Genomic DNA, 22,539 nt, shown 5'->3' on the forward strand with positions numbered 1-22,539 from the left:
TCTCACAATAATGACTAAATAATGACAAAGTCACTGTTGTCAGATACTAAGTCATAATTGTGAAATTATTATGACATACTAGGTCATAATTATGATATACTTAGTCATCATTATGAGCTACTAGGTCATAATTATAAGATGCTTCGTCATTATTGTGAGAAACTAAGTCATAATTGTGAGATCCTAAATCATAATTATGAGATACGTAGTCATTATGAGGTGCTACATCATAATTATGAGATAGTAAGTCACTATAATTAGATACTAAGTCATTATTATGTGATACTAGGTCATACTTATGAGATACTTAGTCATTATTATGAGATACTATGTCACAAATGTGAGATAATATCCCATAATTATGAGATGCTATGTCATAATAATGACTATTTCATAATTATGACTTAGTTTATCATAATAGTGACTTACTATCTCATAATTATGACTTAGTATCTCATAATAATTACTTAGTATCCCATTATTAATCTTTAGTCGTTATTCTTTTCCGATAAATACACGGGTTTTGTTGACATTTTGCCGTTAACGTTCGTTTTGCCAGTGCACTTTCTGCTTTCGGCCCTACATTTCCCAGCATGCAGTTCGTGTTCACGCGGGTCACGTGACTACGTCTGTCAACATGAGTGGGCACTGCCGTGCTGGCTTCGCTTGGTTTGGGGAAACCAGCAGCTGGAGCTGGGACAGACGCGACCCGTGACCTGCGGATATTCACCTTTTCGTGTTTCTACTGTGCCGTGGAGCTGTTAACACGCGAGTTCAAGTCACCGGAGACCAATGCACGCGCTGCTTCTTCATGTCAAGCGAGGATAAAGTTTACGAGCGTCACTAACGTCATGTCACTGAGGAGTTAGCTTGGATGCTAAGCTAGGTAGGTGATGATAGCGGTGCCTGAGTCGTTTTTTTGTTTTTTTTTAATCAGCCGGTGAATTCACTTCTGTGCCAAACTACGCGTTTTATTTCACTTATTTTTTACGGTTTCTCGTTTTAAGTAGTTGGTGAGATATTCTAGATGTTTCTGGCGTTTCTGACTCTAGTGTTAGCTCATAATTTGGTGATACTGTAGCAGGGCGAGACAGTTTTTTCTGTTTTTACTCTAAAATTTAAACCAACGTTTGCTCTTTTTTTAAATGTTATAATTCGGTTTTAAAAGTGTTAAAAGGAGTCGCCCGGTGCTACGATGTACGGTAGTATAACTTCTAGTAATTGTGTCTCAATATTTAATAATGTAATAAATTAGTAAGCAATTCATTCTTACTATTTATTGCTTTTCCCATTTTTTATGAACAAAGGGGAATACAACAAATAAAAAACAATGTAAATTTGGGCTGCACCTATTTTGATAAACGTGTTTTTTTCAATAATTAACACAGTTTTTCGGATTTTTCAGCTTTTTAAAATGTGAATATGTTCTGCTTCCTTTGCTCCATATAGCAAATAAATCATTATAACTGAATAATTTTGTTGGCAAAAACGACAATTTTTTTGACATTTTATGGAAAATTGTTGCAGCCCTAATTATTAAATATTAAGAAATATTTTAATAATAGTTTGTACACTATAAACCAAAATAAACAACATTGGTATTTTATGTGCAGAGTTTACACTGTAAAATATGTCACAAATAGGATGTTTTTGCTGATATTGCACAGCATGTATTTCACTTGTATATGAATTAAATGAGACATAGTATGGAAACCCATTTACCAACTCTATCAGATTAAATTACATTGTTAGAATAATTAAAATACATTATTGTGTTTGTATGATTGTAAATCAAACACATTTCCCGTTATTGTCCAATTGATTTGTTGGCCACCAATATTATAGTGCAGCAGCATTTTAATACTTTTGCACAGTGAATATTAAAGTGAACTGTACCTTGCAGTAGGAGTGGCTGACAAAAATGCACAGTCAGATAATTTCCCCATGTTGTTCAGCGCTCCTTGTAAAATGAGCTGGTACCGAACTATTCAATAACCACAGTTAAATACAAAATGATTAATGATGTGTCACAATGTTGCTTTGAAAATACAGTGCATTTAATGATCCATACTTGAATTAAAATGACGTTTTAGATTATATTTATTTGAATATTCCCTTTGAGCTTTTGAGACGCGCAGTCTCATTTTCAACCGGCTCCTCAAGTACAGTCTGCCTAATAATATACAACCCAAAACAAATAGAAAAAAGACAAAAACACCAAAACAAACATCACACACAACCTGTGTCTACATTTCCGAGGAACCCAGGTACAGAAACAGGAGTGCGTCTCTTACAGCAGCGTATAATACATTATTAATTCAGTCTTGTTTTTGCATGGAAAGAAAAATATTGAGACGACAAGATGACAAGAGAAAGCTGATATGACAAAGCTAAACAGCAGGTTTTGCTGGAAAAATATTAGCACATGTAAACAATATTTACCTCTTGACTAGTTCTGTGTTTGTTACTACTTTATTAAATGTTTCTGTTTTAATCCCTGGCATCAGTGTGAGTGAGCAACAGCAAACACAGATGGCTTTTACTTTCCTTTTTGTTGATTTTTATCAAGTCAGAATCATTAAAAAAATGCATTTAAGAGTAACATTTGTTCCCACTCATCCCCAGTAGTGCCACCACTGAGGGACAGTTCTACTTCTCCAGTGACAAACAGCCATGTCTTCATGGATGTATGAAGCGGGAGAATGAGTGTGCGCCCGCGATGGAGCAGATGCCACCACCTTCCACCAGAGTCTGTCCTGCTCCACACCACGATTAGCTGACCATCAACTGCTGGAGACGACGGGGAAGCCTTGCAGGGATTCTGTGTGAGAAACTTCTGCTCTCGGCTTGAATAGTGAGTCTGAACCAGCTCGTCGTCCTCTACACCATGGCTGCTGTTAGTGTGGTCAACGTGCAGTCCCGTCTCGGAGAGGGCGCACTGGCAGGTCCAGCAGGAGCAGGGCTGTCCGCCGTGTCCTTCACAAACACCTCGGTTTCCTCCAGCCCGACGCCAGGCACCGATGCTCGCGGGTGCGAGAACGGCGCCCTGATGGACTCCTTTGGGATCTTCCTGCAGGGACTTCTTGCTATGATGGCTTTCAGCACGCTGATGTGTGAGTATGTCCACTGTGTGTCAGATATGTGACACCAACTGCTGATGTTACATCACCGGGGCAATTAACCAATCTCCTCGCTGAGTTCATCACAGGCACTATTGATCCCAGCCGGCAGGATCACGTCCTGCCCTGGAACAGAGGTTGCTTGCTTGTAAACTCCAATGCAAGCTTTATTTCAGTTTAATGTTACATCTGCTTACTTCCTCTTCACAGTGGTAATAAGAGCTGCTTTCTCACATCACCACCTGGCACATATTTGAACTTTCCTGCCACACATTATCCACCGTACCTTCAAAATTGCTCATAGGAGCCGCAGGGGTTTTCACAAAGCAGGTGGCAGAGGTTATAGGTTACAGTATTGTATTGAACTTTTTGCTGATATGCCGATATATCAGGTCATTTAGTCTCTTCTGTAGTGAAGTTAACATAATATGTTTCATCCTCCTGTCACAGCAGATGTAGAGATGCATTTTCTTCATTGTGCAAAATCAATAAACATAAATAATAAGAGTTGTAGAGGGCGCAGCCTTTTCAGCCTTCTGTATTAGTCATTAATCATATCATGTTCGCTGATACAGGATAAAACATTTTAAAGCCAATATCAACATTGTGCATTCCGAAAAAAAGACACAAAAACATTAAAAGTATAGTTCAGTGTGCTTTAGAGCAGCAACCGGCATTTATTTTCACAGTCAATGGTTCCATTGATTGTTTTCTTGATTAATTCGGTACTTGTTTGGTCCGTAAAATCTTTACGAATTCTGGAATCGATGATGTTCTCAAATTGTCTTGTTTTTGTCCACAAACCAAAAAGTTTTAATGGTCAGTTTTAATGTTTGTTACATGGAGCAAAGAAACCAGAAAATATTCACAGGTAAGAAGTTGGAAAATCACAAAGCTTGTTTCTTAATTATTTAAAAAAACACTCAAAATAATAGTTGACAATTAATAAGTCTGAGTGAAATTATACCAAATCAAGTCAGACCAACATAACCAGATAATGTGATCGGTAGTTTTTCGGTACATTTTTAGTGGCTAAAATCCCTCTGTGTGTGATGAAAGTTCACTCATGTTGTGAGAAAGAAGAAATGCCTGCGGCTCCAGCTGTAATCTGCATGTACAAACAAGAACAAGAACAACAACAACAACAAGAAAACCTAATGTGGCGTCTGTGCAGTAATATACTTCACTGACGGTTATTCAATATATGCTGCGGCTGCTTCACTGAGAAACTTTTAATATGAGCCACTGAATTAGCATTTTAATAAACTGCTGGAACCTATTTTTCCACAGTTGTTGTGAACTGTAAATCCTCTTCACATCCTCACACAGTTCTATTCTCTATCTCTGGCTTTACGTTGGAGTCGCCTGGCAGCTGGACTTGTATTGAGGTAGACAGAAAAACACGAGCGTTAGAGAAGAAAACAAGATTCAGCCCTGTTCCATTGAGTCAGTGTCTGGCACCGCATTTAGCTGGAGGCAGCTCTCTGAGCTGAAGAAGCTGGCCGAGTGTTTTTTTGTCTCTGCATGCGTTCACTACATCACATCCAGCTGTGTGCAGGGCGTGTTCAGTCCGAAGTCACGCTTCACACCCTCGGAACAGAAACTGAGGTCATAGCATGCAGTATGACTTGTTCTAAAGACCACAGACTGTTGTGGTTATTACTCAGAAAACCACACTGGGTGACAGAAGTTCTGCACTGGAGATGGGTTTTTTTCTATTTAAAGTGACACAATTTAGGATTTCAACCTTCAAATTAATCCGTTTTAAATGTCTAATGTCTACATGTTTTTATTTAAAATAACTAAGTGCACTTGCTGCAGTGCAGACACAAAATTCAGACACATGAGACTTAGAGTTTGTCACTCAGTCATTCTTTTTCTACCGCCTAATCTGGAGCCAATCCCAGCTCACACAGGGCGAAAAAAGGTGGGGTTCACACGTCACAGGACAAACACACTCACACCTACGGTCAATTTAAGTCATATTCACACATAAGGACGCATTTCCACTGGCTGTACTCGCCTTGCCACGGCACGATTAAGTGGCTTTTCCACTAGCATAGTACCAGGTACGTTTTTTAGTAACGTCCAACACAATAATCAAGCCAAACAATGGCGAACTGTAGATCAGTTCAAAAAGACTTAACAATCCTAAAAATGTGGGTTAATCTCCAACAATTACCAGGGAAATGTATTAAAATCTCAATATTTAACAGAAGTCTGGTGTATTTAGTGACAGCACTGTCTGTTGAGTCTAACAAATATTTTTAATGGTTATGTTTACCCACAATGCCCTGCGTTGTAGTCTGCTTCCTGCGTTTGGTTCATTTGGCTGTAGAAAAAAAAATCATACTGGTCTGGACAAAAATAAAAGGCTGAAAAGGGACTATCCACATAAAAACCAGTCTAGATGAATCCGCCTAATCGCATCCGTATCTTAAGCTTGCATTCGCTGTCGCTTGTTTTCGTCGTCTTTGTCTGTTTTTCCCTTCATGATAACGTTTATTTCCTTTCCTTAGTCGCCCTGGCTTACCTTATTCTGTCGCTGTTTCTGCAATTGTATGCACTGTGGGCGAGTCAAAATCGTTTTTTAATATTGATAGATCGCCATACTTCTTCGTGCAATGCGATAATCGATACGCCAGGGCAAATATCGATATTTAAATTAACAAATAAACGCGCTCTGAAATAAACAGTCCCTGCCAGTTTCGCTCACCGGGCGTCACTACTTCATGTTTCCTCACGGCAGCGCTACTGAAATAAATGAGGGAAACTTACATATTTGGGAGAACTTAAGCTACGTTAAGAGATGCTCCATCCACGTTCAGTACATGGACCTTATGCACTTTGTTCTCTATGTTGTGAATAAATGGAGAAATCCTGCACTTTTAACAGATATCGTGATGTATGGCTGTATGATTGTCTCGCGATATATTGATTATCACAGAACCTTTGTATCGTGATATTATTGGTATCGTGGACCATTTATCGTATCGTATCGTGAGATACCTACCCTGTGATTCTCACTCCTCGTCTACATTGCTTTATTAGGAAAAGCAGCGCTACAGTGCTAGTACAGGCCTGGCATATGTACTGCAGTGTTTAATGTGCCATTTCCTGAAATGATGCTGTGTTTATGAGGACAAAACGTCAAAGAAGAAGAAGCTGAAGGTTTCGTGCCATATTTGTGTGAATAGAGGATCTCTGATAATAAAAAAGTAAACTTGTCTTGCCACAAGAAACACTGACGCTCCTCTCCCTGTCAACATGCAGCTGTATCATTGCAGTTAAACGTTGAGGGCAGTTGGGGTGCGATAGAAAACAAGCCACCATTGTGAAGAACAGCAAGAGCTTTATTTGTCTTGGACACGATGAGCCTCCTTTTTTTTATTATTATAATAGAAGGCCTCAAAGTCCTTTACACACAGGGATTAATTAAAGTGACAACTTTACTTTTACCTGGGGAACTGTGGTCACGCACCAGGACTGCAAACCACTTTCATGCAGTGTAACATTAAGTTAGGTCTCATCTATTTTCAGTTTAATTCTGGACACTTTTAAGATCCTGTGTCCAGTTTGTAACATTTAGGCTGACAGTGAACATACTAACTATACAAAGGTACATTTGCAAAAGCTTTAAAATTAAAATGATTTGGCTGTTGTGCGCTTAGGATAAGACTAAGTGATTTATGGAGGCTGCCATGTTTCTACAGCAGTTTTTATGGAGAAATCAGCCAAAGTGTGTATTTTTCCCTTCAGAATTACAACCTAAATATGCAAACAAAGAACAACAAAATTGTTTCTGGTATGTGAAGGACACCGTAGTTTGCTGACGTGGATTGGAAAGGAATGATTAATCATTTAATCAAGAAAATAGTCGTTAGTTGCAGCCCTAATTGTTGCTGTGTCTCCTTAAAGGCTCAGTTACTGATGAACAATTTAAATGTATGTCTTCCTTTTATGGGATTTTTTGAAAGAAACATCTTGTGTTTCCCGTCAGCTTAGCAATGAGCTGAATATGAAAGTATCCGATTAATCACTTCCCAGTTGTTGTAATTTGACATTAGGGCAGTGTTTGAGTTGTTATTTTGCCACTAGTTCTGCTTTCTCTTTTACCAACAGTATGTTGAACTTTCACAAATCAAAGTTCACTCCCAGAAAGGTCCAGTGTGTAAGAGCTAATGCCATGTTATAGTGAAACTGCAGATTCCCCTCCCTTTCCCAAATGTATCACGGAATTATATCGGCTTTCACACACACACTACAAAGACTATCTCTCCTCTTCTTTAAAATTTAAAATGAACACTGGCTGGTTTGTCCACTGGGGCTACCGTGGTCAATTACCTCAAAAGTACCTGAAGTAAATATAATAAGACGTATCATCAACTACTTTTCTGATTCTTAAGAGTGAATATGTTCTGGTTTCTTGGCTCCGTACGAGAAATAAATCATTAATTAATTAAACTGAATCTTTTTCAACGTTTTCTGACATTTTATGGACCAATCAATCGATAAATGAAGAAAAATAATTGTGAGGGTAACTCGAAAATATGTTTTTATTTTAAAAAGATTACACTCTTTAACAATGGAAAATATTACCCACAAGTATATTTGTGGGTAATATTTTCCATTTCTGCCAATGAACCTTCCTACATGTTACACCCTGGACCTTAAAATAACGAAGAACAAGTCCAGATTTTCAGCTGGAACAAGTAAATACTTTAAACCTTTGAATGTAAAACATTCTTCACTGGACCTGTCAACTTAAAGCCGTCGTCATGAGTTAAATGTTGGCGGTGGATTGAGGATTTGAAGAAAAGTGTAAAAAAAAAAAAAAGGCCCTGGAGTCTGTGCTGAGTTAAGTTGAAGGAATTTCAGGCCACGCTAGGACAGACGTGTACACACCCTGAAGATCAGTCCTGAATATGACCGCATATAATCATCTGCCCTAATGGCCTGCAACGTATTCATTATAATAAATCAGTAAGACATTGAATTAACTCTCTCTGGAATAATCTGCTCTCAGCTGTGTGTTTTGGTTTACACCAGGCTCTGATTGGCATCTTACCGGCAAGGAAAGAACACAATAGCTGTGCAATAACATGTTCTCCTAAAAACTGGACTTTCAACTCGTGATGCAATACGGACCAAGGGGGATCTTCTTCATAAAGTTTCTATTGTCCAACAATAATCTCCTATTATTATAGTTTTTGGGGTAACTATGACTCTTAACCCCACGTTATGTCTCCTACGTTGTCTTAAAGGAAATGAGAGAGAAAACAGCTTTTTATGAACCCCTTAAATTAAAAAAATTCTTACTCATTTCCCATGCAAATTGGGGATTTATAATCCAGGACTATATTTAATTATTATTTTTAGTTTTTAAATGGACTCTCTTTTTTTTGACTGTTTGTGACCTACTGGTGGGAGGGGACAGGATTTGTGGGTGGTTCTATCACAGGTGTTCCTAACTCTATTTTTTCATTCACATTAATTAACCCTTAGTGCTTACGCGGCACAGATTAGTGCCACAGGTGCCCCTTGGTAAATTGCCATGGGAGTAGTACACAACTCCTTAAATGGACATCCTGGGGTGTGTGTCCTTGTTGCCTTGTATTATTGAGTCAAAGTTATGATTGAATTTTTTTTTTTTAAACCAACGGGAGTAGCAATAATTGTGCAGAAGTCACAAAGTAGACAGTTTTTCTTTTATTTTTTGTTCATAAAAACGAGCCAAGGGAGCTTTGAACTTAGCTCAGTGGTAGAGTGAGTCGTTTTCAACTAGAAGCTTGTGGGTTCAATTCACCCCAACCTGTCTTGGCACATGGCTGCACATCTTTGAGTCTGGTTCTGTCAGAGATTTCTTCTTCTTCTGTTAAAAGGGAGTTTTTTTTCTCTCCACTGATGCCTCTAGTGTTTGCTCATTGTGTGAATTGGGTTCCTCTGCTCTCCATGATGTCTATGTACAGAGCCTTGAGATAATGTATGTAATGATAGAAGATGCGCTGCACATAGACATGCTGTGTGAAAGTGTGAGTGATTGGGCGAATAGCAAAGCTGTAGTGTAAAGCAGCTTTGAGTGGTCATCAAGACTGGAAAAGCGCTACATAGACCATATACGTATTTCCAAATTTCACAACAATCCAATTTATAAAACAAAAATATTGAGTACCTTTTGCTCAGGTGTGTTTTATCGTTGGTGAAAATAAAAAAATATCTTTTTTATCAGATTGCCTATAGGTTGTGCTGAAAAAAAAGGGTATAAGACACTGTATATTATAGTACATTCTTATTGCCTCTGTATATACGCTTTAGCATAGTAATGCAAAAAAAATCAGTCTAAATGCTCTGTGTTCTAAGGGTTAATAAAAGCAATAATATGTTTCATTGATTCTGTGTACGTCTGTGTTCAAATGCCTCTACCTGAGCGGCTTCCTCTTCCCTCCACAGTGAAACGCTTCAGGGAACCAAAACATGAAAGGAGACCCTGGAGGATCTGGTAAGGCGGCTGAGCCACCTTTCATTTATTTTTTTCTCCAACCAGGCATCAAAATGGAGTGGAGTGCAAATCATCTGTCCCGTGTCTCCGCAGGTTCCTGGATACCTCAAAACAGGCCATAGGAATGTTGTTCATCCACTTTGCTAATGTCTACTTGTCAGGCCTCACAGAGGAGGACCCCTGTTCACTGTGAGTCCATCCTGTTCCTGCACCAGTCTTGAGTATTCCTCCTGAGTCCTGAGTGATCTGATCACGTGCAGGTCGCACTTCGGTGTGTGTTTGAAACTTCCTAGTCTAGCCTGAACGCCTCCTCAGATCTGATTGCCAAAACCACATCTAGATGGTGGTTTTTCAGGGTTTCCACCGGTCCTTGAAATCCTTAAGTTGGTCAGTTTGAAAAAAGATTTTGGAAAATCACCCTAAATTAGACATGGGTCATTAAAAAGTGCTTGAATTTTGTGCAAGAAAGAAGTGAAGTGGAGTTGTAATTACTAGGATGGGGTTGTGGACACTGTCCACTGTCACTCTGTCTCTCTCTCTCCGCCGCTGACGTGAGATTCCGTGCAGAACAATGAGCGAGTAAAGTTAAGCAAAGAGAGAGCAAATGATGACTTGATGTCCGGGAAATGAAAAATCCAGCATCTCAGTCTCACCAAAGAAAGAAAGAAAAGAAAAGAAAGAAAGAAAACAAGAAAGAAACTTGTTCAGATGCAGAGCATGCTGCAAATCAATAAAAGTGGACGCAATGGGCAAAGTGACTATTAAAGGTTGCTCTCCCATCTTAAGCTTTGTCAGCACATCCTTGAATTTGAGGGAATCAGCCCCTGAAAGGCCTTGAATTTGATGTCAACCAACGTGTGGAAGCCCTGATTTTGTCTAGTGGTTGAAATCTTATTTCATGTTACAGCAGTGTGAATAGTGCTTTGATTCATTCAAGCCTCTCCCGTCTCTCTCTCTCACTGACACACACACACACACACGTTGACGTCAGACACGTTTGTTCAGTCAAGACTCATTAAAATAATGTTGCTGTGAATAGACGTGACTCGTAGAGTATTTGATCACAGGGTAGGGAAACCAGATCTGATCTCATGTGCTGAATGTGTGAACAGTCTCACTCGGCACTGTCCACGCTGGCGACTGCCTTACGGTGAGGACAGATGTTAATAATAGGTGTGAACGGGGCATTAGGGCTCAGACACACTATTAAGAATTTAGGAGAGTTTCTGCTTTTCATCCACACAGAGCGGATCCCAGAGTGAATAAATACCAGAATGCCACCCTTGCGGTTTTGTGTGTACGACAAATTTGTACGCAACTACGGGAAACAATGATGTCATAGTCCCACCTGTTTTGTTTTGCATTCACTGTTCCCGTCTTTGTCAGTTTGTTCTGTTGGCTTTATGTTAACTTTTAGATTATTTCCTTTATGGCTACAACTGACGATTGTTTTCATAATTCATTATTCAAAAATTATTTTCCATTAATCTGTCAATTATTTTCTCAGTTAATCAAGGAAATGTGGATCAGGGGTTACCAAACCTGGAAATGATGATATTCTTGGATGTCTTGTTTTGTCCACTAACTGAAATTATTTAGTTTTAATGATATCTTAGTTACATGGAGCAAAAAATATCCCAAAATGTTCAGATTTAAGAAGCTAAAATCAGAAAGCTTATTATAACTATTGAAAAAACACTCAAACCAATTAATCGATTATCAGAATAGTAAAAATGTGTCTTTAGTAATCATTACAGCCCTACTTGTTCAAATAACTCATTATTTAAGTTTGCACACAGTGGGTATCTTTATTTCTCTGACAGCATTACAGCGCCACACACTGGTCTGGTATGCATACTACAGGGTTGAGAGTCAGGTTTTGTGGGAATTAATATTATTTTATTTATGGAAAAATCAGAATGATGTTATTGGGATTAAGCCTTAATCTTCCAAGACGTGACACGACGAACTGCAGTGACTGCACTTTTCTCTTCTCAGATACCTCATTAACTTCCTGTTAGACGCCTCTCTGGGCATGTTGCTGATCTATGCCGGAGTGAGAGCGGTCAGTGCTATTGTAGAGTGGAGACAGTGGGACTCCCTGCGCTTTGGAGAATACGGTGAGAGTCTTATGTTTCAGGGGGAGTAGAGGCTCTGGTTTGTTCCTGGTATGTCCAGCAGAGGGCAGCAGCTGCTCACAGTACTAGAATAATGCATTGTCATTTCTTTTACTGGCAGTTTTAATCCACTGAAACTGTAACTGAAACTGTGTAATAATGTCTTCATGAGGAAGCAAAAGAAGGAGTAATCTAATCTGTCTTTCTTTATTTGTGTGTGTTTGTAGGCGAGCCAGTGCAATGCACAGCATGGCTGGGCCAGTGTATCCTCTACATCCTCATCATGATGTTTGAGAAAGTCCTCATCATGCTGGTTCTGCTCATTCCCCAGTGGAAAAAGGTCAGACATTTATTGAATTTGTTGCCCTTTTTCCCTCTCAGTTCTTCTGAGGGAACCAGGACTTACTTTTCTCTCTCCCAGTTTGCTTCGTTTGAATTTGTTTTACAGATTTTACTATGGCGGGTTTTGTCACACTGGACTTTATTTAACACCTTAACCTATGATCCCCAACCTGGAATCGAACCTGTGGCGGTGAGAGCATAGAATCCTAACCTCTTGACCACCAGAGATGTTCAGTGAGGGCTTAATTTGTCGGCTGAACCGTGACTGCTGATATTTTGATCCTAATTTATACGGGTTAATAAAACTCACCAATAAATAAAAGATATTTGAACTCTCACAGAAACTAAAACTGTGTCCCTCATACAAACTAAAGTGTGTGCGATCGAGTGCTGTTTTTCTGTTGTTCATCTGGAGGCACAAAGACAGACTGTAGCACCAGTGCTGATCCACAGTAATGTAATGTTGCTCTTATGTGCTTCAGGCTACAAGCCTCTTGCAGCAACAATTATTTGCCATTTGAGGTGAATAAACAGTGAAAGGCTATGGGTTTCAAAGGCCCTGTACAGTATATACAACTGTGTCTCCTACACATACACGTGTTGCTGCACTACACACTTTCCCCAAACTCAATAAATGTGTGTATTTAGATTTAGACTGTTTTCACTGATAATTGGATTGTGAAAATGAAGATGTGTTTGTGTTGCCTTTGCTTATATGCGTATTTGTGCGTTGCAGTTGGCTCTCCTCAACCCCATAGAGAATCCTGACCTGGAGCTGGCCATTGTCATGCTCATCGTTCCATTCTTTGTTAACGTAAGTCTGCTCGCTCTTCCCACGACTGAAATCCACGCGTTTCTCTTGATGATTTCATGAATCTTAACTGACAGTAAATCACGCCATTGTTTCACACACTGGCCACGCATTGTCTTGTGTGTACAAATCTGATTCTGATGGATGTTGTTGCTGCGGCGGTTTCTGTCCTTCCTTCAGGCCCTAATGTTCTGGGTGGTAGATAACTTCCTCATGAAGAAGCACAGGACAAAAGCAAAGCTGGAGGAGAGAGAGGAGGACCCGCGGGGGAACAGCAAAGTGCGCTACAGAAGAGCTCTGTCCCACGACGATTCAGAGTCGGAGGTAAGTGTAGGAGCCAGTGTAGAATTGGTTTTAGTTTAGGGTTCGTTCGGGTGCAGGATCATTTGTTACAGTGTACAGTTGAAGTTGTTAACTGTTGGCCTTAAGCCTTTGATTAAATATTCTTGCAAGGAAAGGAATGTGGCTTTGTGAACCTTCTGATGTTACTTTGTTCTTTTGATAAAAGGTAACATGGACACTTTGATATCTTTGACGGCTATGATAGATACAAGGATTGTGAGATATGTACTAAAGATTTGGTGGATGTGCAGAAATGTTTTTTGAGCGCCAGGTCACGTTAGGTTACGGTGTCTTACTGTTTGAATCTATAGGTCTTCTTTCACAACCTGGAACATCAAGGGAATATTTCCATTTACTCAACATTTGCTTAAACCTGTGGGACGAGGCATGAGAAAATATCACCATAATCTTTCCTTTTTCATCTAAATCCTCTGATCGTCCGAAACTCATGAAAGCTCAGTATGACGTAGTAGACTCTCAGCTGTTACTGATCTCCATGGCTGACCCTCTTCCTGTTTCGGTTCAACTTGGCAACTGTTTTCATTTGAGGTGATAAGGAACCGATATGGAGCATATCTAGCATTCATAGTTCAGTGCACTGGCTTTTCAGTGTCAACAGTCATCTACAACTCCATGACATAGATGGTTTTGTTATGGTGTTCCTTGAATCTCGTGGCGGTGGAAACTTGTGCTAGTAGCGGTGACGTATTAGAATGTGTGCGGGTGGAAAAAGCACACACAAATGTTTTGATTTCTTACGGAAACAACTCACTTTTAAAGATGCACATATTGTTTTTTTTTTATTTGTACAGAATGTCAACAGCACTGCTGTGTAGACAATCTGTTTACTGCTGAAGAGATGAAAGACCTGTTCTCTTTCTGGTAAATGAACAGTGAAAGGTTACGGCTTTTAAGTCCTTATACACATGTGTGCGTCATACACGTACATTCGCCCAAACAGTGTGGCAGCTGCGTGGTTTCTGTGACTTCCTACGTGCAGCAGCAGCAGCAGCAGCAGTAGTAGCAGCAGCAGCAGTAGTAGTAGCTGCTCTTGCAACACATTCTTTCCCTGTGTTGTGCAGCTGAGGGGGTTGGGGTTGGTTATATGGCTTTTGACATGCAAGGGGATGTTCAGAGGGCTAGTGGCGCAATGGATAACGCGTCTGACTACGGATCAGAAGATTCTAGGTTCGACTCCTGGCTAGCTCGAATGTTTTGCTTTTTTCCTCTTCAGGCTTGCAGTGTCTTGTTGTGATAGGGAGGGAGAGCCATTGTGGATACTTTGATAACTTTTGTGGATTTACAGTTAAGTATGCAGCTTTAAGTTTAATTAATCTGTCTGGTTAGGTGTTTATTAATAAGATAAAAAAAGACACACGATACAGTACCTTTTTAACCTTGTCAGTAAATCATTCCAAAAAAAACAAACTTGCGCATCTTCTTGTGCAATGGGCTGTAAGATTTGTTGTTTGGGCTCTCTTTAAAATAGGTTTCTAAATATAATGTATGTATCTACAGTTTAATGATATATATATAACACATCTATGACTTTATTATGATTTTAAGTAGCACTGTGGATTATCATGAACTCCAACCTAACTGGATTTAGTTGCATTAACTCAAGTATATAATCTACTAAACTTGTTAAGTACTGTATATATTCAGTATATACCGTATGAATATATAGAGAGAGATAGATAAGGGCTGCAACTGAGCAACCGTTAGAATCACCAGTTTGTTTTTCCTCAGTGATCCACGTGTTTGCATGTTTTTTAGGTCACTCAAAGAGATGTAAATGTGATTTGTCGGGTGCTTTCACATGTGACTGTGCTGAAACAGTGTAGACAAAAGAAAGAACGCTTGCTTCACTTCCTCCATGTGGTGCTGCAGCCTTCAGTGAGCACGCTCTCAGCACGCTGCATAGCTGCGGGGGTGGGGCTGACTCTCGGAATGGAATCACTTTCCGCAGCTAAGACTGGGAGCTCACCGGGCTAGTGGCGCAATGGATAACGCGTCTGACTACGGATCAGAAGATTCTAGGTTCGACTCCTGGCTAGCTCGAATGTTTTTCCTTAAATGCCAGAGCAGCAGATTCTGCCTCCCCAGGTACTGATTATTTTACTGCACTGCATTTTTGTTTGTTTTTAAGTTACTTACTTGATATAAATAGCATGCTCATTGGTGATGTTGAGCACTCACAAGCCTCTTGCGGTACTATTTAAGCATTTGCAAAAGTAAATAAACAGTGAAAGGTTGTGATAGGGAGGGAGCGCCATTGTGGATACTTTTCTGATAGTTAAGTGTGCAGCTTTAAATTTGGTTAATCTGTCAGGTTAGGTGTTTATCAATAAGATAAAAAGACACAAGATACAGTTCTTTTTTGATCCTCGTCAGTAAATCATTCCACATAACAACATCCGCTCGTACAATGGGCTGTAAGATTTGTTGTTTGGGCTCTCTTTTAAATAGGTTTCTTAATATAATATGAATCTACAATTTAATGCTATATAAATGACACATCTGTGACTTTATTATGATTTTAAGTAGCACTGTGGATTATCATGAACTCCCAACCTAGCTGGATTTGATTGCATTAACTCAAATATAACTTTTAACTTGAACCTGCAGTTGAAGGTAATATTTAGTCAGTTGTACTAGACCCGCACCCAGTGTAATGTTAATGCCACAGCTGCCCTTAGTTAACAGCACTGCTAATTATCGAAATATGCTTTTATGTTTCTGTAATGGTGCTTTAAAATGTACTGTTTTAGAAACTAAACAGAAAAAAATAGTCAAAAAAAAGGACATTATTGTTTCTTGACTAAGATGTCAAAAATGTGTTATTTAATTGCATTCTTGAACAGAAAAAAAATAGTTTTAGTTGTTGATTATAATGCTTGATTAATTTCCTACTTCTCAGAGAAGACGCCCAGTGAGCCGGCTCGAATTTTAACAACAATATAACATTTTGTTAGTTTTAAACTAAGGTTTTAGAAAGTATTGACTTTATGTTTTCCAGTTTTTATGACAGGTGGTCTAATAAACCTGTTAAGTGCTGTATATATTCAGTATATACAGTATGTTTATTTACATATATATATATGTATATATATATATATATATATTAATTTATATATATATATACACATAGATAGATAGATAGATAGATAGATAGACAGACAGACAGACAGACAGACAGACAGACAGATATAAATAAGGTAGATAATTATTTACAGGACCGAGATTATTCGAATAATCGTTTGGTCCATGAAATGTTACAAAAATGTTGATAAGTGTCTTTAAAACCTGGAAATGATGATGTTCTCAAACGTGTCGTTTTGTCCACAAACCAGAATGAATCAGTTGTAAAGATTTCTTTTTTTATGCAGCAAAGAAAGCATAAAATAGTCACTAAATATCCATCGTCTATTTCTGATTGTTTTTCCTCAGTGAGCCACACGTTTGCATGTTTTTTAGGTCACTCATAGAGATGTAAATGTCCTTTGTCGGGCGTTTTCACATGTGACTCTGCAGACAAACAGTGCAGACAAAAGAAAGAATGCTTGCTTCACTTCCTCCATGTGGTGCCGCAGCATTCAGCGAGCATGCGCTCAGCATGCTGCACGGCTGTGGGGGTGGAGCTGGGGCTGACTCACACTCTGAGGAGGGAATCATATACGGCAGCTCTGAGTGTGTGTGCATGGGGCTAGTGGCGCAATGGATAACGCGTCTGACTACGGATCAGAAGATTCTAGGTTCGACTCCTGGCTAGCTCGAATGTTTTTCTTTTTCTCTTTTGCTGTCATAAGGAGGGAGAGCCCCGTAAAGCAGTATGGAAGAAGAAACCTGACTTGTGTATAAATAAATAAATACAGAAATATAGAAATAAATGTATAATTTAATACAGAAATGAATAAATGCATAAATAAATATAGCAATAAATAAATGTATAAATACAGGAATAAAGAAATAAATACAGAAATAAATAAATGTATAAATGCATAAATAAATGTATAAATTAATACATAAATAAATAAATGAATAAATAAATAAATGCATAAATAAATAAATGCCTTACATTTATTTCTACATTTCTGTTCACATTTATTTATTTATTTATTTATTGCTGTGTCCATATGTTAATGAGGTAGGATGTCCTAACCTCAGTCAACAGCATGATTGGTCAAATCGGAGACCCAGACAAACGCAAACGATTCCCAATCCCAAGCCTTCCTCCCTTTAACGTAACATTGCAAAGCAGCTCCAGTTAGTGTAATGTAATGTAATGATGTAATGATCATCCCAGTGTTGCTACCTTTGTTGTGCGACTAGCGACAAATTTAGCGACTTTTTCTGGTGTTATTGGATACTTTTGTGGTTTTTGGAGACTCTCACGTGAAAGCATGTATCACTCTGCAGTTACTGTGCCAAGTACATGCCATGTACAAGCTACGGATGACGTCATTTAGTGACTTTTAGGACAGCCAATAGCGACTTTCCTTACTGAGGAGTTGGCAACAGTGCTGGGCGAGCTGGTAGCCAACAACATTCCTGTACACGACTCAGCGCTGCTAGTAAGGCAGAAGCCGTCGACCCGAATCGAGCACACTCCTGTACCCAATCATGCTGTTGACTGAGGTTAGGACCTCCTACCTATTAATATCTGGACACAGCAATAAATAAATGTGTACAGAAATGTAGAAATAAATGTAAGGCATTTATTTATTTATGCATTTATTTATTTATTCCTGTATTTATTTATACATTTATTTATTTATTGCTGTATTAATTCATGCATTTATTTTTTTATTTATGCATTTATTTTCTTATTTTTTATTTATTTATACATTTATTTCTGTATTTATTTTTACATTTATTTATTTATTTATTTATTTATTAATACATAAGTCAGGTTTTGTCCTCCATACAGCAGAGGAGGAAATTGATGAAAAAAATACTCACATAATTCTCTGCTGGTATCTCTACCCACCAGTCACGAGACGTTTCTCAGTCGTAAAAAGACATTGTTATTATATGATCATCTCGTCCTGTCATTTAATCCTCATCATTTTTTTTTAAATTTGTTTCTCAGATCCTCTTCTCAGCAGACGATGAAATGGACGAGTCCGATGAAGACGATGTTCGACGGTTGACTGGTCTTAAGATGGTAAAGAAGAAGAAGCTGCGCATGGGGATCCCGGTTTGACCCGAGCAGACCTTGACTTCACCACACTGATCCACATACATTCCCCACCCTGTACCACCACAGATCCTGACTTCAGCCTCTTTTCAAACATGAAATACTCACTGATGGACGGCAGAAGATGGATGCTGTTGTTGAATTCTCTTCTCCTGCAAAAAAAAATGTCTAACCTGGGATGTGATTTGACACTGGGGGAGACATTCTTTTGGGTTTTAAATTTCACTCCTGTTGACTGTGACTGTCTTGGGGGGGGGGGGGGGGGGGGGGGACATTTGGTACAAGGAACTTTACCACGAACAAACACAATAATGTTAACTCCTAAATGTGATTGAAGTGAGAACACTGGTTTAAGACTGTTTGGACGTCAGTGGCAGGAAGTGCATTTTCACGCTCACTGGTCCAGGATCGTGTTTGTTTGGACAAATCTCTAAACGGTCACCTTTGAACCAAACATGCAAACACATTTGTTCGGCGGTCGTTACATTTGATCCTTTCACTTGTTGTCTAAACTGATTGTAGTCCTGGTGTAGATTCCATGTTAAGTGTGTGCTTTTAGCCCCCGTTCAGACCCGGAACGAAATGATGTTTTTAATCATTCAAACACGACGGAGCAGTCTGGTTTTAACGTCCTGAGCTCTACACACGCTGCTCTACCATTAAACAGCATTTACCGGTTGCTACAAATACTGGGGGGGTGGGGCTCAGTCAAGTGAGAAATGGTCTAACTGCAATGATATCATGATTTAGCAATAATGCCATTTGTGATGATACTTCACATACTTTCAAAAAAAGTGTGTCTTTTGATACGAAACAAGGTATAGTTCACAATAAAAGCCACACATTTAGGATGCAAAGAGAATCTGTAAATATCCAAAAGCAACCCTTTAAGTGGCGGGCCGCATGAAATCAATAGAGGGACCACGTGTGGCCCACAGACCGTGAGTTTGAAATCTCTAAAAACTAATACATGAGGACCGGTTAGTGTAAAAACAGCGACACTAGAGCGGGTCAGAGGATGTCAGCTGAATCTGAGGACACACTCAGGATGGATCATAACCCCGGGTCTGAACAGGGTTTTGTTGCCATACAAACGTGTGTGTGTGTGTGTGTGTGTGCATGTTTATGTTTGTACTTCCATCTTGGTTAGACATAAAGTAAGAGGCTAGAATATTTCCGATTTCTACTGCTTATCCTTTGAAGGTTGCAGGAAATTCCAGCTGGCGTTGGTCGAGAGGCAGCGTGGAACATCCAGACTCCTCCTCATAAAAAGGTCAGGGATACAAAGCTGGTGAATCTTCTTGTTGTCAATCTTCTGCGCTGTCATGGGTCAAAAAGGCTTCTTGTCAATGTTTTCTTCCCCCCCCAACAAAGGTGGAAGTACATGCCTCACATGTCCTTGTCCTTCTGTCCTTGTAGGGACCAGGTTCACCATCAAGGACACTTAATGAAAGAAGGACATTTTTAAGGGTTCTGTACGAGGTAAAACGCAGCACTCTGAAGGGAGGGGTTTGCGGGGGAACAAGTTTGTGAGAACCACTTTACAAAGATCCTCAAAAAAACCTGGATCAGATCTCATTTAACTAATCCAGGGTTTTAGCAGTGGATTTAGAATTAGGAATATTTTGCAGGGCCTCACCCAAGTTTAAATAAAGGATGATGGTAAGGGTAGGCTAGAAAATACCTTTGTCAATGATTCTCCTCACAAAGATAGGAATACAAGTACGTGTGTGTCGGTACGTGTGCCCCCCCCCCCCAACAAAGTCAAAAATATTCTTTGTGTATTAACATTTAACTTTAAAATTGTGTAATTGTCTTAAGCCGCCTACAAAGTAAAAAAAACATATTCTTGGGCCCTCGTTACATACTTGGAATAATTTGGACCATAGATGGTTTGAGCAGTTAGACATTTTCAGTGAATGTCCTCACAAAGATAGAAATACAATTACATGTGTGGACAACTTGTACTTGTTCTTACACCTTTGTCAGGGTCAGTTCCAATATTGAGGACATTTTAGGAAAATAAAAACAGTTTTTACAACTTAAGACATCATAAAAGTAGCGGTTTTCAAGCTTTGTCCTCATCCCCAAAAAATGTTCTTGTATATCCCTTGGGAAAATCCTTGACTAATTTAGATTTTATCTCAAACAGCTTGTAAAGTCCATTGAATGTCAAAGTACGTATGTATGTGTGTGTGCGTGTGCGTGCATGTGATCGGACACACCTCACACTCAGTGGGAGCATCATTACATCAGTGTTTGAATCAGCCTGTTGATGTGACTCGGCCATGTTTGAGCACAGCTAACACTTAACTACTGTAAACCTTGTGTGTGTGTGTGTTACTCATGTCAAAGGGAGCACATTAACAAACGCTTGCTGCAAACTTCCATTTTTGTCGTCTGTGGACACAACACGGCCCTTTGGTTTGACCGTTACTCTAACTGTGTGTGTGTCCTTTGTTTCTTTTTTTTATTTTATTGTATATCATTTGTTGGGTTTTTATATAAACTGTTTTGTGGTATTTTTCAGGCCAAAAAAAAAAAGGGTGACTATGCTTGTTCCAAAAGTGTTCTTCATTCCTTCACTCTGAATAGGGAGTAGATATGGGAACCATTTCTTGCACAATTTCCCATTTAGCTTTCACCTTTCCTCTTGTGTTTTGTGTGTTTAGTTAAAGTAATGTGCCTGAGTAAAATTACCAGCAGGTTTTTTTATTTGTTTTTGTTTTTTTGGAACTGTTTTATCCAGAGAGCTGGAGAACTGGGCGTCAGGCAGCATTCAGCACGCTCTGATGTGAAGAATGTGACATGCATAGACCTCTAAACTGTTAAGTTACTGTCGAACAAGACAGAAAAGTGCGTCTGTGTGTACTTGTGTGTTTGTACTGGATGTGTGTGTGTGTGTGTGTGTGTGTGTGGGTTGATGCGACTGTTGGTTCTCTTTAACGGAAAGTCGACTGTGACTGTGGTGGCGCTGGTGATGATGTCACCATTATGTTATTGGCATGTTGCTGAGGAATAAATGAGCATTTTACTAAGTGAAACCCGTGGAGTAAGAGGGCAAGCGACGGAGGTAAATTACCATTAAAACTGCTTTTTCCAATAAAGGATGTGATATACCATGTTAATCCAACGTTTGTTTTTTCTTGTCATGTTCATCGAGGCAGAGTAAGTTTCGAAATGAATAAACAGGGTTCCCAAGGGTTCTTGAAATGAATTCGAAAAAAGAAATCACTGTAAATACATAGACATGGGTCATTTATAATATATGAAATATTTAGGTAAATGTCTCCCTTGTTTGTTACAACGCCACCTACTGCGCTGCATTGCTGTGGACTAGGGAAATTAACATTTTAAGATCTATCTGACTTTGTCCAGGTGCAGAGCGTGCTGCTTTGTCATCACAATCGGTTCTTGAATTTAAAGGGAATTGGCCCTGGAAACTCCTTGAAAAGTCCTTGAATTTGAAGTCAAAGAAGTTGTGGGAATCCTGAATGAATGAAAACCACTAATAGAAAGGAAAAGAAAAAACGCTGTCATTAAAAGCTTGGGGACAAAATAAATGTAAAATATACATAAATAAAATGTTTTATTTACAATGTACAGTATTAGCAGTATAAAGATGACCGTGTGTGCTGAAGCTTGATACCCGATTGCAGTATTGTTTTTTTACGGTAAGTCATGTGCTGTAATATTCAGTACTAGTAAACCAGTGCATGATAAACATGCAGGTGTCGTATGTTTAATTTTCTAAAGGACTGTACATAGTTTATTGGTTTTCCTACATGACATTAGGAAAAAAAAGGTTTTTGTGTGAGTCCGATTAAAACTAGACTTTGAAAATACACGTATTCCACAAGAACACACCCAGATAATGCAAATGGAAGTCAAGCTACTACAGTTTACTTATACCTGGCAGGTTCCCACTCGCCAGCTAATAAGACATAGGCGACAAAATCTTTGTAAAATTCAGGCCGGGATATGTTTTCGGACTAACGAGGATACCGGGTTAATGCTCCGTCATCTTGGAGAACTGCATATTTTTAAGTTTAAGGGGCGTAAGAAGACACACAATGGTACTTGAAATGCTAACAGCTAGCCACAAGCTA

At 39.1% G+C, this 22,539-nt stretch overlaps 1 protein-coding gene and 3 non-coding genes across 5 annotated transcripts; all 4 read left to right on the plus strand.

The window, feature by feature from the left end:
- The first annotated feature begins 660 nt into the window (after nt 1-660).
- On the plus strand, nt 661-21,558 carry stimate (STIM activating enhance). 2 transcript variants are annotated; one of them, XM_058631417.1, is made up of 9 exons: nt 661-886; nt 2,626-3,113; nt 9,570-9,618; nt 9,712-9,807; nt 11,617-11,738; nt 11,963-12,075; nt 12,814-12,891; nt 13,069-13,212; nt 18,323-21,558. In XM_058631417.1, exons 2-9 carry the CDS (start codon nt 2,888-2,890, stop codon nt 18,434-18,436), a joined length of 942 nt encoding a protein of 313 aa, XP_058487400.1. In that variant the 5' UTR covers nt 661-886; nt 2,626-2,887; the 3' UTR covers nt 18,437-21,558. The 2 variants fall into 2 exon arrangements, with proteins under 2 accessions (XP_058487400.1, XP_058487401.1); XM_058631418.1 differs by having other exon boundaries at nt 2,629-3,113.
- Nucleotides 14,367-14,439, plus strand: trnar-acg (transfer RNA arginine (anticodon ACG)). The gene has a single exon. It is a non-coding gene; the product is annotated as a tRNA-Arg (tRNA).
- Nucleotides 15,219-15,291, plus strand: trnar-acg (transfer RNA arginine (anticodon ACG)). The gene has a single exon. It is a non-coding gene; the product is annotated as a tRNA-Arg (tRNA).
- Nucleotides 16,934-17,006, plus strand: trnar-acg (transfer RNA arginine (anticodon ACG)). The gene has a single exon. It is a non-coding gene; the product is annotated as a tRNA-Arg (tRNA).
- Nucleotides 21,559-22,539: the final 981 nt, after the last annotated feature.

The sequence above is a fragment of the Solea solea genome, chromosome 6 (genome assembly GCF_958295425.1).
Source record: "Solea solea chromosome 6, fSolSol10.1, whole genome shotgun sequence".
In the NCBI taxonomy this organism is placed as follows: Eukaryota; Metazoa; Chordata; class Actinopteri; order Pleuronectiformes; family Soleidae; genus Solea; species Solea solea.

What these genes read in the sequence shown, in the direction of transcription:
- stimate (XM_058631417.1), top strand. Translation starts at nt 2,888, where the DNA reads ATGGCTGCTGTTAGTGTGGTCAACGTGCAGTCCCGTCTCGGAGAGGGC. An exon ending in AGGAGACCCTGGAGGATCTG is followed by an intron (nt 9,619 to 9,711) that starts GTAAGGCGGCTG and finishes GTGTCTCCGCAG; the next exon opens with GTTCCTGGATACCTCAAAAC. An exon ending in GAGGAGGACCCCTGTTCACT is followed by an intron (nt 9,808 to 11,616) that starts GTGAGTCCATCC and finishes TTCTCTTCTCAG; the next exon opens with ATACCTCATTAACTTCCTGT.